The sequence below is a fragment of the Anoplopoma fimbria genome, chromosome 23, assembly GCF_027596085.1.
Source record: "Anoplopoma fimbria isolate UVic2021 breed Golden Eagle Sablefish chromosome 23, Afim_UVic_2022, whole genome shotgun sequence".
NCBI lineage: Eukaryota > Metazoa > Chordata > Actinopteri > Perciformes > Anoplopomatidae > Anoplopoma > Anoplopoma fimbria.
In genome coordinates this window covers 10,999,696-11,014,890 of record NC_072471.1, presented here as the reverse complement: position 1 = coordinate 11,014,890, position 15,195 = coordinate 10,999,696, and the positions used below count along the sequence as shown (strand labels likewise).

The following is a 15,195-nucleotide window of genomic DNA, read 5'->3' as shown; positions in this document are numbered from 1 at the left end:
GAGCATGGAATTACATTTCCTTGTAAATAGTTTTGTATCCACAATTACTGTTGTTGTGAAACTACTAATTACAGTTATTATATCTTAAAAAAAAACGTTGCTGAAAGGCAGTGCCACCTAATAGCTGTGTTATGTTTGTAGCTCTTGAACTTATGCTAGCTAACGTTAGCATCAGTGGGAAAAGGCATAAAGTTGCAGCCTGGCTGAATGCTATGCTAACTATAAATCATTTGAACATGTTGTTGCATGTTTAGAGGGGTTTGATAACAGTGTGAACCATATATATATATATATATATATATATATATATATATATATATATATATATATATATATATAAAAGCCTACCTTAAAAAGAAATAGTGCATATGTATTAATGGTATTCACAATTGGCCAAAATGAGTGTGTTTTGTCCACTATTGATTGACTCGGTGGTTATTTGTGTTGGTGTAGAGACAAACACACTGGAATCATTTATTGAATAATAATAATAATAATAATAATAATAATAATAATTGAATAATTTAGCTGAAAATGTTGACTGTCTCTATGTCCACATCCTAATGAGGGGATAGTCCATCAACATGTGTGTCCACATGCTTCAATTGGACAGGAAGTCTTAAACAAGTGAGTATATGACCAAATAGGTCCATTGTTGAATGTGTCCATCCTTTTTTTTTTTTTTTGTGATGCCCTGGACAAATGTGTAGGCCTATATCTTTCTGTATTGTGTAAATGCCACTCACTTTTGGGCACAAAGTTCTGGATGCCACTTCTATTTAAGTCATACAATTGTTACTGTGAGTATTTCTTTAATAGATGAAAAACCACCAAAAAAAACGTATCAAGTTTTGGGAGGGTGTGTATCCAAACCCAAAATGTTATGTTGCGTTTGGACACTCGTGGAGAGGTCTGTGTGTCCTCAAAGGTTGCGCGTTTTTGGGGGGGGGATAAATCAGTGCTACAACCTCAGCTTTTGGTTCAAAGCTGGGCAAATAATTCAACTTTTCTTCAATTGCAAGGTGTCAAATCCTTCCCTTTTCCCCCCCAAATGTCGGCGTAAAGCACCGACATTTCGAGCTGGCATTGGACGTAGAGGGTGCACCTTTGCGCAGAGCCCGGTTCAGTGCTGAGAGGCTCCTCTGGGTGCACAAAGACAGCGGCTCGCAGACGAACTTGTTCAGAGTGAACCGGGGACGCTGGGAGGCGAAATAAACAATCTCCGGACCCCGAAAGCAGCCTCGACCTCGACTAACACGCTACCCCACCACCCGTCCATCGTTTGCAAAGGTAAGGACTTGTTTTCAGTCCGTTTCTGCGGGACTCGAGCGCTGCGGAGCGGGTTAAACCTCCTTCTGCTTTGGCTTCCCGAGCATGGTTGTTTTTGCAGAAAATGGCGTCATCGCCCTCTTGTTTCTGCCTGGCCGCGGAGGGGAGAGGGATACTTTCAGAGACTTGTAGCAGCCTCCACAGTGAGCCTTTATCCCCCCGGAAGGTGACATCGCCTTCTGCAACGTGTTATATTTAACAGTACATCGTCAAAACAGGAGGTAGTTGACGGTTTCGCTCGGTAGAAGGACGCGCAAAGATGGAAAGGGTCACCGGTCCTGTGCGCCAAGCTTGCTTCTTGGAAAAGGTGGCACGGAGCCGCAAAACGCAGCGTTTTATCTTCACAATAAGGCCATCCTAGCCGGCTCTAAGCCACTTCACATGTCCACGGGTGGGTTAGTGTTATGACCGGGGTGGTGATGGACGTCTTTGTGGGAGCACTGCACCTTGTCTTTGTGTGTGTTTTATTCGGGTTAGCTCATTTTTACGCCGCACTCCCCTGCCATGCTGCAATCCTTATGAGGGGGCCTCTCTCTCTCTCTCTCTCTCTCTCTCTCCTTTACGTGAAAGGTGCATTTTGTACTTGGCTTCCCCCTTTGATCAAGTCAAGCTGTCCCATTGTGGCTCAATATAGTGGCCGTAGGGCTGACAATGTAACCGTGTGAAAGGAGGTTTTCAGGGGGAATAATGGGGGGCGATGCAAATCGTGCCATGATGAGAATGGCGACTGTCCTGCGCGCTGCTCCGCTGCTCGCCAGCCGAGGACACACAGCCTGGGAGAGAGACACCGACGAATGAAAGTCCTGAGGACGAACCACATAGTTTGCACAAAACTGGGGAAGTCCGGCGCTGCGCAACGATTGTGTGTGTGCCCGCTTTTGCGCAGAGCAGCTGCTGTAACCGCCGCCACCATTTCGCCGCGATATTTCTCTGTGTGTGTGTGTGTGTGTGTGTGTGTGTGTGTGTGTGTGTGTGTCGGCCAACCTTTTGTAAATAGTTGGGGACTCTTGGATAAAAGAGCACAATAGTATTCATGCGGGCCCTTTATGGCCTGTGAATGCGGTCCTAAGTCCCACACCGGCTGTCCTGTCTCCCCCCGGCAGCTACGTGCATGCGTCCTAGCCACACACACATCCACACAGACAGGCCATCGGTGTGTGTGTGTGTGTGTGTGTGTGTGTGTGTGTGTGTGTGTGTGTGTGTGTGTGTGTGTGTGTGTGTGTCCCGGTGTGTGGACGCTCTGCCCGGTTCCTCCTGTGGCCAAAAGTCGGGGACTGATCGCGGTGCTTGGGTGTCACGGCGCAGGCCATCACCACCCCCATCCAAACACACGGCGACCCCGTCAGCCGTGGACACCACCACACCGACACATCCTTCGCTCCGTGCACATTTTTTTTTTTTTTTATTAAGTTTCCTGAGTTATGCAACCGCATCCCCCGTAGAGAGAGCCGCTCATCCGCCATCGGATGGACGTGCGTGTGCGTGTGTGTGTGTGTGTGTGTGTGTGTGTGTGTGTGTGTGTGTGTGATATCTCGTGATTTGGACCAGTCCCCGAGGCGGCGACGCGGAATTAGGAGGAGATGTCATCCGCAAATCACCCAGTGCCATTTGCGTCACAGCCCGCGGCCTCGCACGCCCATGGGGGGCGATGGAGTTGCAAATGGAGACTGTGCGTGCGTGTGTGCGTGCGTGTGTGTGTATATGTGTGCGTGACGCTGCCCCAGCTGAAAGGGGACCAATAGACACGGACCCGTGCGCCTCCACTCTCCAGTTGTGCTCCGACTCCGGGATTCCGTATCAACGCGGAAGATCGCGCGGTTTACCGGAGATGGTCGCGTGTCCTCGTCCTCGCGCTGCCCGGGATGCGTAAGTGGATGCGGACACACGCACTGGTTCAAGGCCAGCCGGAGAGGAGGTCTCTCCCTCACGGTGCTCGGTGCATGTGGCTGTAAACGCCTGTCCACCGGGTCGTGATCTGACCGTGCATCTTTCGCTAACAGCGCACATGTGTATTTGTGTTTTCGGACCCTGGATACACGCTGCATCCACAGTATGGAGATGAGCAGGGCGTTTGTGTCCAGGGAGGTTTTCTGTGTTGCTGTTGCGCTTTTTGGGCACTGCGCATGGCTCCATCCAACTTACTCACCAGGCACAAAGTCTTGGAAATCTCGAACTACAAAAGGGCAGAATCATCCAGCAAGGAGAGCATGTATAGGAACATGTTGAGGAGGAAAGATGTTATTTATATCTGATCGATCATCCCGGTCGGTTGGGAACGCACTCGCACTTCTTGGTGTGATGTAAAGTAGCGAATGGTAAGCGTTTACATATACATGCTGTCATATGTCAGAGAATATGACATATGACAATATTTTTCATTATGTTAGACTGCGGTATTGTGCGAGTATTGCAATAAAGTATACTCAAATAGTGCACATATATAGCTTTTTTTTATTTATTTGTGCAATTGAATTGAGTTAGACGTCATTCTATCCTGCCTAATCATTTTATTTGTGGCTATGCTATATATTTCCATGCACTTTGTTTTTTGAAATTTAGATGATCGTTTCCACTTCCTGTGCTTTGATTAAAAAAAAATAAGGCTGCATGCCCTGTGATAGGCTGGCGACCTGTCCAGGGTGGACCCTGCCTTCGCCATTGACAGCTGGGATCGGCTCCAGCACCCCCGACCCTTAACTGGATAAGCGGTTACAGAAGATGGAAGGCTGCATGTGCAGTCAGGCAGTGTATCCACTAATGTTACAGGTGCAGTTCAAACCAAATCAAGGAATAGAGATTGCTACCTGCACCTCTGAAATATGTTCTCTCAGCGAGAGATTCAGCCCAGGAGGCAGCCCTGCTATTTTTTTTTTTTAAATATATGATAACCTAAGGTTTAAGTTTAGGTTCACTGGTGCAATTTGGAACCTGCATGTGGCTTTTTATTTATGGCTATAGTTGTTTGACTGGAAACTTTATTTTGCATTGCATATTGACAGAGGACACGGCTCAGTCTAAATTCAGATGTAGAGATAGCTCTACTGTACATGGTGGTGTAAAGTTAATTCATCAGTTCACATTAGGTTCATCACCAACTTAACGCTACGGCACATTTCTGACACAACAAAGATGGCCAGTCTAACCTTGAGGAGGAATATGAATGGGTAACTAGGACATGAGTGTAGATAACAAAGTGGGTTATAAGGGAACGAACGTACAATGGAAAGACAGATTGGCCTGAAGTAACCGGAATTTGCCTGTTTTTATTTTAAATATTTGACGTGTATGTCGTTCCATATTTACAATATTGTAAGCGTTCACCCCGTTCGTCTTTTGACCTCAGCTGGCCTCCTGTCATCTCATGAGACTTGTGGGCTTCAGTAACCTGAGATTTGCCTGTCCTTGTCCTCCAGCGGCAAAGACTGCCTCGCTCTCTTCACTGATAAAAGTTTCCCAGGTGTCGTTGGTTTGTACCAGAGTGACTGATGACTGCAACAGTTCAATGATGCCACTGTCTGATTCAGTCAGTGTAATGATGTAGCGCTGTGTTCAGCCGCCGAGTCAGCTTATCAAACCAGTGTGCTAAGTTAAGTCTGTCAACAAACCCATTATCCTGTCGCTCGTACAACCAGTCAGTGGGGTAAACAGAGAGACAGACATTAGGATATCAACCCAGTCAGTAGACCAGAAAATATGTGTCAGCCAGTCAATAAGCAAGTCAACTACAGTAGTTATCCAATCAGGCTGTAAGTCTTGTTATCTGCCAGTCAGGAAGCTGCGGTCATATATTTTGATTGCTCACTCACCAGTTAGTTAATACAGTGAGAGATTCTCACTTTTTATATAATCTTTGTACATCACAGGAAATGCTGCCTTTTCATGCTGACATCACCATATATCGTGCTAGATTATACATTCACATGTGACTTTGAAGGTTTGGGTTTTAAAGCTGCTCATTCACACCTGGCCTGAAAATGTCCATTATGCGCCTCCCATCCATATACCTCCGTGTCGGTGTTCCTTCTCCACACATGGCTGCTGCGTCCCTTTTACGTTGCTCCGATATGCTTTTTCTCTGCTTTTGAATCAAGACCTCATGAATTGTGCAGAAGTTTCCTTTCATATCTGATTTTGAAGATCCAATAGCAAATTGTGCCAAATCGATGTGTTATGATACCTGCTGTCCTGCCACCAAGTGTGTTCTGGCTTGATAGGGTGATGAAAGTTATCACAGAAAAACAAGCTCATGTAGCTTATTGCAGACCTTAAAACGGCATATGTTTTTAATCGGAGACAATCGAATTCAATCGAATTACACACATATGCATGCACACAACTCTGCATGCATATGTGTGTAATTTGTGTGTGTGTGTGTGCAACCCACAGTGATTAATATGTGGGAGTTCTCCTAATACAGTGGTGTGATATTCCTGCACCGGAAATGTCATGCACACCTGGTGCGTGTTTGTACATGAGATCACATGTTGTTGTTGTTGTTGTTGTTGTGCTCATAAGCACATGCCCATTATTGTTGTCACATGGGACGTTACATTCACCAGCAGACAATCATATTTAAAAGTCAATATAGGGTTTTCTGCCTCTGACAATTTCCTCAAGTCAGTGGCATTTTATTTATGCCTCATATATCTTTTTTTACAGTTGTCAAATACGTCAGTCAGCTAAGTTAAGCATTATCTAACATTCTCAAGTGCTATTTGACGCATGCGGTGAATTTCAAAAAGCCCGGACTTGTCAGACTCACGTGGGTGAGAGTAAAGTCTTGGTGTAAAATTTGGATGTTGATACCTCTGGAAAACATGTGGTGGTCGTTTAGTTTTTAAAATGCCTGATTTGGAAACAGCTCAACTGATTCATGTTTAGTTGGGCTCTGATAAGCTGCAGTGTTATTTTATTGAATGCATATATATATATGTGTGTGTGTGTGTGTGTGTGTGTGTGTATTGTTATTTTTGTCATGTATAACTTGATATGCCGACAATTAAAAGGAGACTGAGTACAACAGCTTCGTTTCCTAGATCTCCAACTTTAGGAGAACCAGAAGTAAGAAGGTAAAAGGTCCGAGCCACAGAACAGGGACTCTACCATTCAGTGATATGGTGCTCAGAGAAAAAGCACATCTGTGAGCGCATGGGAACTCTGTCAGTAGGCCGCGTCATTGTTCCCATCCTACGTCGTGGTCAGGTGGTATCCCTGGTGCGTCGGCCAGTAGTCGGCATCGTGTCAGTGAGTGTGGTGTGTGTCCCTCAATTAGGAGGAAGTCCTGTCAGACCACCTCCACACATCGGAAATAACTGAGACGGCAGTGGAGATTGCAGGCACACATCTGTTGGCTCTAGATCCACACAGACATTTAAAGCATACATGCATATACGCATACAGTGTGTGTGTGTGTGTGTGTGTGTGTATATATATATATATATATATATATATATATATATATATACACACTCTCACACAATGAAACATGATGCTAATGTTTCTTTGCGGGGTAGGCGCCAAAGAGGCTGAGGCTCCGAGGAAGAGAAAAGTTGTGCTGTTCTGACATGGATTTAGCTCATTTGTTGCCTCTGAGAGGGCAAACAGGGATTTGCCTCCTAAAATAAGAGACGTTCCCAAAAAGTGAGGCGCTTTGGCAAATTGATTTCTGGTTGGCATAAACAGAATTTACCATGGATTATCACTGGAGATGGAACTTAAACACATTTGCTTCTAAAGTATGTAACACTGGAGGAGATATCATCAGGTGCATCTGTGAAATACTGAGCTAAGGAAGTAGTATTGTTGCTCAGAAGGGTTAGTATGTGGAAAAACAACTTGAGTACGGACTATAAAAGATTTTATAGATTTAGTTAACTGGCTACTGATGGAGTGAGTCATGAAGCCGGGTCAGTTACCAGGTAGCTGTCATTCTGTTCAGGGTGATAATTGTGTGTAGCTGAGGAGAATATAATGCCTCGTTTTGGAGCCTTAAATAACTAGTTTTCAGGATTGTCAGTCTGATGTTTTTTATTTTTAAAGTGCCCCAGGCATTCAGTCACATCTCAACCATTCATTTCATACAGGCTCGTATAATTCATCTTTTTTTTTTTTTTTTTTTTTTTTAAAGTAGTATTAGCTATTGGTCCAGCGTTGCCCTGCTCATCAACAGTTGTCCATCACGTGCTATAGAGCGGAGGAAGGAAGGGTCGTTTTCAAATCAGGTTCTTTTTTCATTGATCTCTATAAAGTTGGTCTTTCACCTACAGTAGAACAGGGAATTATGTCCTTCCTCACATTTCCAAAAGCACATCATTGGATATCCAGAACAATGTTGTTTTTGCTGCGGTTGTTGTGTGGATGTGTTGATTCTTCAAATCAAAGGTCAGGACATCAATAAACACTGCTTTCCAAGTATTTAACAACAAAAAAATAATAAGTTTGGAGCAGAATATGATTGATGTTCAATTGACTAGTAGGCATGTTTTGGCATTTAGTGTAGAATGAGTTGATATTTGCATAGAAATAGAATACATCTTGAATTTCCCGTAGCATCCTGTACTAAGCAGTGAGTGTAGACTGAGGGGTTGGTCCACGGATGAAAACCATCCTCGGTTTGAGCCCAGGAAAACCTTCGATCTCATTATCTGAGTCAGAACAGGAGTCACTACTTCACAACCACGTCTGTCTGTTGCTACGGAAACCGGAGAGTCCCTCGTGTTGGTGTGTGAGTGTATTATTGGTGCATTTGTGTGGCTAAATGTGTTTTTTTCTAAACCTTTTGTAGTACATATAGTCTCTCTGGAAGTGCATGAAGAAAGTGTTGTGTGCGTTTGTCACACGGCGCTCCACACTGGGGTTTTTAAGCCCCGGTCAGCACCGGCAGGCTGCTGCTTGTCAGGTTTTTATGAAACACTTCTCAACAAAGCAATTAGACTGTTTGTTTGTCTTGGGTTGGGATTTGCAACCTTCTTGGTGCCATCGCACACTCAAATAAGACTCGCAATCCCAAGACAACCTAGCAGCTGATTACACTTTAAATGGCACTGTAGATGTAAACCAAGGCAGCAAAGTAACTTTTTCTGGTGTTGATTGTGACTTGTGTCATTTCTAATCTCTCCATGCAGTCATTGGACTTCATGCAAAAAAAAAAAACACTCGTACAAACAGATGTGTTCTAAAACAGCAGGTTACAAGTGATTTAAGAGAAGCTGTGGCATTCAACGATTTCCGCATACTCTGAATTTTTCTCTTAAGGTATGAAACGGTGCAGTCATGTACAGAAGCCTTTCTTTACTGGGGGAAAAGCTCTTGTTTGTCTCGAAAAGGCCTCAATCTGATTACATTTAGTGAGTTTTAATATGAAATTCAAATTTATTTAAGATATTTATACCCTTTACTCATGAACAAGACCCCCGAGTACATGAACTCCCTCGCATGGAGCGGTAACTCAGTACCAACCTAGATGGAGCAATCCATTTTTCTCCGGCAAAGGACCATGGCCTCAGACTCGGAGGTGCTGCCTCTCATCCCGACCGTCACACTCTGCTGCTGCAAACCAGCTCAGCGCTTACTGGAGGTCACAGTCTGGTGAAGCGGACAAAACCAGATCATCTGAATAGAGGAGAGACGCAATTCAGAGGTCCTCAAACCGGACACTACTCCCCCCTGCTGCGTAGTAGGTTGAGCTTTATATATATTGCACTAGTAAAATCCACTCCAAAAGCTGCCTCAGGCTCTTTATACAGGTCGCTATCCTGTGTCATACTCTGTTGCATCCGACAGTGTAAATCACCTGCTGTAGGCTATAATATTCTCTTGTGTAGTCACTCTGTGATTGTCACATGACCTTTTATAGCAGTGCTCCGAAAACATGTTGGCAGCTGTACTTTTTTTTTTGTGTTTCACAATAAACTAAATATTCTTAACAACAAAGCGGTGTCCTAATATGACGACTGACACTGCTAAATTTTGTAATGTTTTCGTCTGCTGTTTTCTGACAGCAGGACTTTAACCTCCCGGTGGGAAAGTTCGGTAAGGTTTTTGATTATGATGATGATGATGATGATGATGATGATGATGAAATCTCACGAGATCACACTTTCTCATGAACAGGTGACATTCATCAGACCGAAACGAGCAACGACAAGTTTGTGCACGACAGTTTGGTGAATACGACCAGGAACGCTCGCATGAGAAAAAACTCACAGAAAAAGTGGGAGAGGTTTAGGATAAGAAGTCAACCATTTTCTTGCATGAGGCCCATTGAATCCTGCAAAAGTCACTGAGACGCTTGTTAATGCACAAAGGTTTTCATTTCCAACAAATCTGTTTGATGACATTTCGGATCGATATGTTTTTTTTTTTAGTACCTGCTCATTGGTGTGACAGGGTGCTAGATTCTATATCAGCACACATTAGTGGGAAACGCTGATAAACACCCTCAACAGGTCATCAGGGGCCACAGGGCATAAACGACTATCACACAAGAGCATCGATTTCACTCAAGCTCACACTCACAGCTAAGACCAACGAAGAGCTCGATGTCTTTACACAGTGGAGGGAAAGTCCTACCAACATGAGGAGAGCATGCAAACCCCTCATAGATGATTGCTTTGAGAGTAGTAGGGGTAATAGAGGGATGAGTCCACTTGAATTTGAAATTGACATTATTTTTGTTAGCTAAAGGAATACAACGTTTAAATGAGGTTCTTTCCTGACTTCATTTTTTCGGTAGGGTAGACAGACTTTCCGGTCAAAGTCCTAATTTCCCATTATAGTTAATGGCCAGTGTTAATCTCCCTCCCTGATAAAAATAGAACCTGGGAAGGTGCATAATGCATTAATATCCCTGCTCTTAATTTTGCTCGAATTTAAATTATTTTATCTTAATGGTTCCTCCTAAATTAATTGTGTCATCATTTTAGTTAAACCCCCTACAAGGCAGACCTGAGATCTGGAATGGTTCGAGGATAAAGTCCACAAATCTGTCTCCCACCTGTAGCATCTCTCCTGTGTCTTCACCCTACACACACAGTTTGATGCAACTGTGGTTTGTGGTGTCAGACCCTGTGTAGAATATAGTCTCCTGAATATAGTATGCGTTCATTACCCACGTGTGTTTACGTTCCACTGTCTGCTCTCCTTCATGTGACAATCAGCTCCATTGGTCTTTGTCTCCGTCATTGCAAGTCGCCGCTGCTGTCATTTTATTGCACAGTTCTTCATTGATCCTTAAAGCAGATTGTTTCATGTGACAATTGACTTGTTACCGAGGTCTAAAACTTGCACCAAAACTTCACATTTTGAGTTGTTTTAATTCTCTGCATAAACTCCTCCTAATCACAATGATGCTCTCTGTGTTCGGCGCCATGCCAATGTGATAACATGATTTACACAGCTGTTACCTTGCACAAGTATTTCATTTCCCAGTGCTCCCACAGCTAGCTGACCTTTTGTCTTTTAATGCACACAGGGGCTTTGTGTTGGCATTGTTCCGGCAGATTATTTGATTGTTGAAGTTGTTTGGTTGATTTTTTTTTTTTTCAAATATAATTATCTGACCTGCTCCACTTTGCTTCTGTTACTTTAATTACCAGGCACAACCCCATATATGTGCACGACTTATTAAAACAGTACAGCTATATGACATCCTTTTGTATTGAGACATGCGTTGGGGCAACCCCTCTGTCGCCCTCGTGTTCTCTGCGTCTTGTCTTTGGAGTCATCAGCAGCCGACAAAACTTTTAGGAAAAGATTTTGAGTTCAAGCTTTGTCTCCCTCTGCTGGAGATCAAGTGGAACTACAAATCCACCCAGGTGGAGGCGTGCCTGTGCAGAAGACATTGGCTCCATCATTGAAGCATGTGACGTTCCCGCCACACTTTGTTTTCACTGTCGGTGTAACTTCACTTCAGGTGCAATCTCTCCAGTTCCGCTTCCCAACCCATGTTTACATTTCTGTCAGATTTCCATATTATTTTGAAATCTAAGTTTCCCCATAGTTGTAAGGCACACTGCTTCTTTTCCAGCTTGGAGTCTTATCTATTCCCTACCATACGACAGTTTACCTTAAAATCGCAGAGTTAACTAACCTCAGATGTTTATCTTATTTTAATCAATGAGCGTTGCTTTCCCTTCCCCATATTCTGCTTTGTTGTTTGTTGTTTGTTGTTGTCTCGCTTCTTTGCTTATTCCAGATTTCCATAAGTCTGGGACACCTGTGGTACGCCATGCACAAACTGCATGAAACCAAATCTCACTTGCAGCTCAAAAAAATGCATCTCTTTCAGTTATGGGTAGGTTTCTGAATCTTGTTGACGGATAACGATGGCCTTGTGCAGCTATGACAAAGGGGTAACGAATATGAAAAACAGTGAGGCTGCTCAGCATGACATCGTGCAACTCAATCATGTTATACTTAACTCGGGGAGTGTCAGGTGCATGAGGCTGAGCTGGACCGAGCTGTTTTAACGTAGACAGCCACTAGAGGGCAGCATTAAACATGGTTTCAGTATTGATGTTGTCCTATAAATCCAGTTTAATGAAATAAAAGTCCAGGGTCAGGGTTATCAATAGTGCTACGTAATATTATTAAGGTGGCTCATAGACTGCTTTTCATATGAACACTGTTTTTGAATGTTTTGCTCAGTAGATGCTACTGAGGACATATCCATACTGACATTGGTTCTCTTGTATGCCAGAAGTAAGTTATATTCCTGAGCAATAAACCATAAATAAGGCCGATATATACCATAACCCCAAATCCAAGCATATAATTGAGAAGCAGGTTCTCAACTATCCCCAGTAGAAGGGCCTAGTGTATATACATGTACGTATATTTTTGCATGTTGGCTACAACAGTACTTGTTCATATATTGTTTTTTTAATGCAGATCCACTGTGCAGGAATAGTGTTCCTAGCATTGTAAGGTCCCACTGGGGAAAAACACAAATACCATTAGGATAAGTGTTTGTTTGTAAGGCCGGAGTACTCACTAGTGTGCCTCAAACAGAATAAAGGATGGGGGTAACATGGGTTTAATTGCCCTGCCAGCAACATAACAAGCAGCCGAATTAGCATTCTGGGAAACCATTGCTGTGACCTTTTTGAAGTACTCAATTCTGATTTTTTTTATATTTAGATCTAGTTTGCGCTTAGTGGTCTTTAAGCAGCTAGTAACCTCATAAAGCCGTTATGTTACAGAGTTTTTTCTCATGCATTTTACATGCTTTCACAAGAAGTATCCGCACAGAAAGGTGTTGTGGTTGTAGAGTTTGTCAAAATAAGTGAAATTGTGTTCTAAATCTAGTTTTCCACTTCATTGAATTGTTAAATAGTTTGAATTGAAAATAATCTGGTTGGTGCATCTGTGGATGTTACAATATAATAGTCTCAAAATAGCAAACGAAAACATACCCACAGTAAACACTGTATTTTTTTCTGCATTGTTAATACACAAGAACACATAATTACATGCTGCTCATTTTTGAATGGCTTGAAAGTTATTTTTTGGAAATCTGTTTAGTTCAGGTTCTACCACAGTTAGTGTCAAGCAGTAGTGGAAGAAGTATTTCAATCATTTACAATCAGAGTAACAATGCCATAGAATACTACATTACAAGTAAAAGTCGTGCATCAATAATGTTAAAGTACTCCTAATACAGAGTGGCTACTGTCAGTATTATGCTATTATCTTATATGTGTATTAATATGTAAGCTGTACTTTAATGTTGTTGTTGGTCAAGGTGGGCTTATTTTTAACCATTCATATACTTTGTGGTTGTTACATTTCTAACAATGGATCATCATTTATAAGTAATTATAGCTCTTTTTTTAATTGTTGCAAGCACAATATTTCTTTGTGAAATGTAGTGAGGTAGAAGTATGAAGAAGCATAAAATGGAAATACTCAAGTGAAGTACAAGTACCTTAAAATGAACTGTAAATGTGCTGAGTTACTTTTCACTAATTAAGAAAATGAAGACTTGTCTTTTAGCATTTTCATTGCTTTTATAATCTTTACAACATATGGGGCTCCAATAAAGCTGTACATAACTGTTGCTTTATCTTCTTGTCCTTAAAGTAATGCAACAGGTACACTGTGTGTAGTTGTACTACAGCTACAAATACATTTGTACACAAAGACAGCTCTTAGCAAACGTTTTGTTGTTGCAGGTAACAGCTAGCCATTTGGTGTAAATCTGTACATAAGTGTACAGAGCAAAATGTGATATATGAGAGAACCTCTGCAATGTCTTATCTTTTTTATGTATTTTGCTAAACTAAGCTCAGGTTGAGAAATTACCAAGCATTTTATATTTTAGACCTACATCAAGTGAAAGCTGTATTTCACAAAGATTAGTTGTCCTTGGCTGATGTTGGTGTGTTGTTGCAGGTTGCAGGAGTGTGCTGGCAGTGAACGCGTGGTGCAGCGGACCACTCTCGACAACATGGTGAAGGTCCAGAAGTCAACTAGGAGGAAGAACGCTCACTGTCTCCGCAGACTGGAGGTACTGGGGGGGAAACACAACAATGCCTGGATGTTATTGCCTGGTTTCAACTCCCTTAACTGTCTGACTGTGTGAAAACATACTTCCTATATGCACGTGCCCAACTCAACCTCCAGCTACTGTCAACGTAATTGTCAAAATGTTCCTTTCTGCGTGTCAGCGGAGATAAGCTCTAATTACAGTATACATGATATCCCACTTTACACATGTCACATTATTAAAAACGCCCCTGAATGTCTCAGTCCTAGTTTACTTGACACTGTACTCTTTCAAAGAAAATGAAATAATTTGCTTTACACTTAAACTTGTTTTAGTCCAGAACTTAACTGTCCGTCCTCTCCCCGTCCATGTCCCGTGGCCTAGAAACGTCAGCCCTGTATGCAAATACTTTTGTTTCTTTATTTATTTATGTCTAACACTTTTTGTTGTGCTTAGGGAAATGACAGCATGCTCTCTTTATGCCACAGCCTCTCCCTCCAGTAAGGACATAGAGTTTGGGCTCAAACACCAGGCAATGCAATGAAAGCCACTGTGTTGAGATACGTTGACATCATTTACACTCTAGGAAGCACCTCAGAGACCCTTTTATGTGAATAGTCAATGCTAGTTATGATAATCCACTGGGTTTAATCCAGGTTTCACCGCTGTATTCTTCGTTCCACCTCGTAGCTCTATTGAGCAGTAAGTGGAAATGAGTGGCTAGTCCACCTACTCAATCAGTTCCCTCGCCGTGCTTCATGCTCACCACTGCTCAATACATAATAAGATGAGGCATGAACAGTTGATTCATTAACTGTCAAATTCATATGCTAACAGAATGGTGCCACTCCCTGATGTTTTTTTTGTTTTTTTTGTGCACCTGACAGTCAAGATGTTGAAGATTTGTTTTTCTTGTCAAAGTTAAATAGACATTTTAGATTTAATGCGACAAGTTTCACTTTTTCAAACTTTCCTAAAAAGCATGCTCCACCGGTTAAAAGTGTGTAACGGTCTGTGTGTGTTGTACTGCGCCGGTGGGTTCGCTGAGCATGCGTAACATACCGTTAAGCTATTTAATGGTCATTTGATTACGCCGTGGTGTGCACTCTGTGTTTGTGTCCCGTGGTGATGTGCTGTAATGTGCCTGAACGCCGGAGTCATTTATCCCTCTTCAAGGGCGGCGGGAACACGAGGAAGCGAGAGCGACAGTCACAGAGAGAAAATGAGGATAAATTGGTGGGTGGGAAAGGAGGAAAGATTGGGGAGTTAGAGAGAGAGGAGGTCTGGTCAAGAGACACAGCTACACACACAAAGACAGATGTATGTGCGCACACGGACAGGTTCGCGTGGAGTCACTTATCTGCTGAAGGGTGGCTTTG

The 15,195-nt window shown here is 42.8% G+C and overlaps 1 protein-coding gene across 1 annotated transcript in view; it reads left to right on the top strand.

The window, feature by feature from the left end:
• Window positions 1-1,229: 1,229 nt before the first annotated feature.
• The window catches only part of znf800b (zinc finger protein 800b), a 29,978-nt gene continuing 16,012 nt past the window's right edge, over window positions 1,230-15,195 (top strand). Inside the window, exons 1-2 of the mRNA XM_054624653.1 lie at window positions 1,230-1,290; window positions 13,723-13,837. Of these exons, the coding sequence (XP_054480628.1) occupies window positions 13,778-13,837 (60 nt within the window). The 5' untranslated portion in view covers window positions 1,230-1,290; window positions 13,723-13,777. The remainder of the gene's footprint in view (window positions 1,291-13,722; window positions 13,838-15,195) is intronic.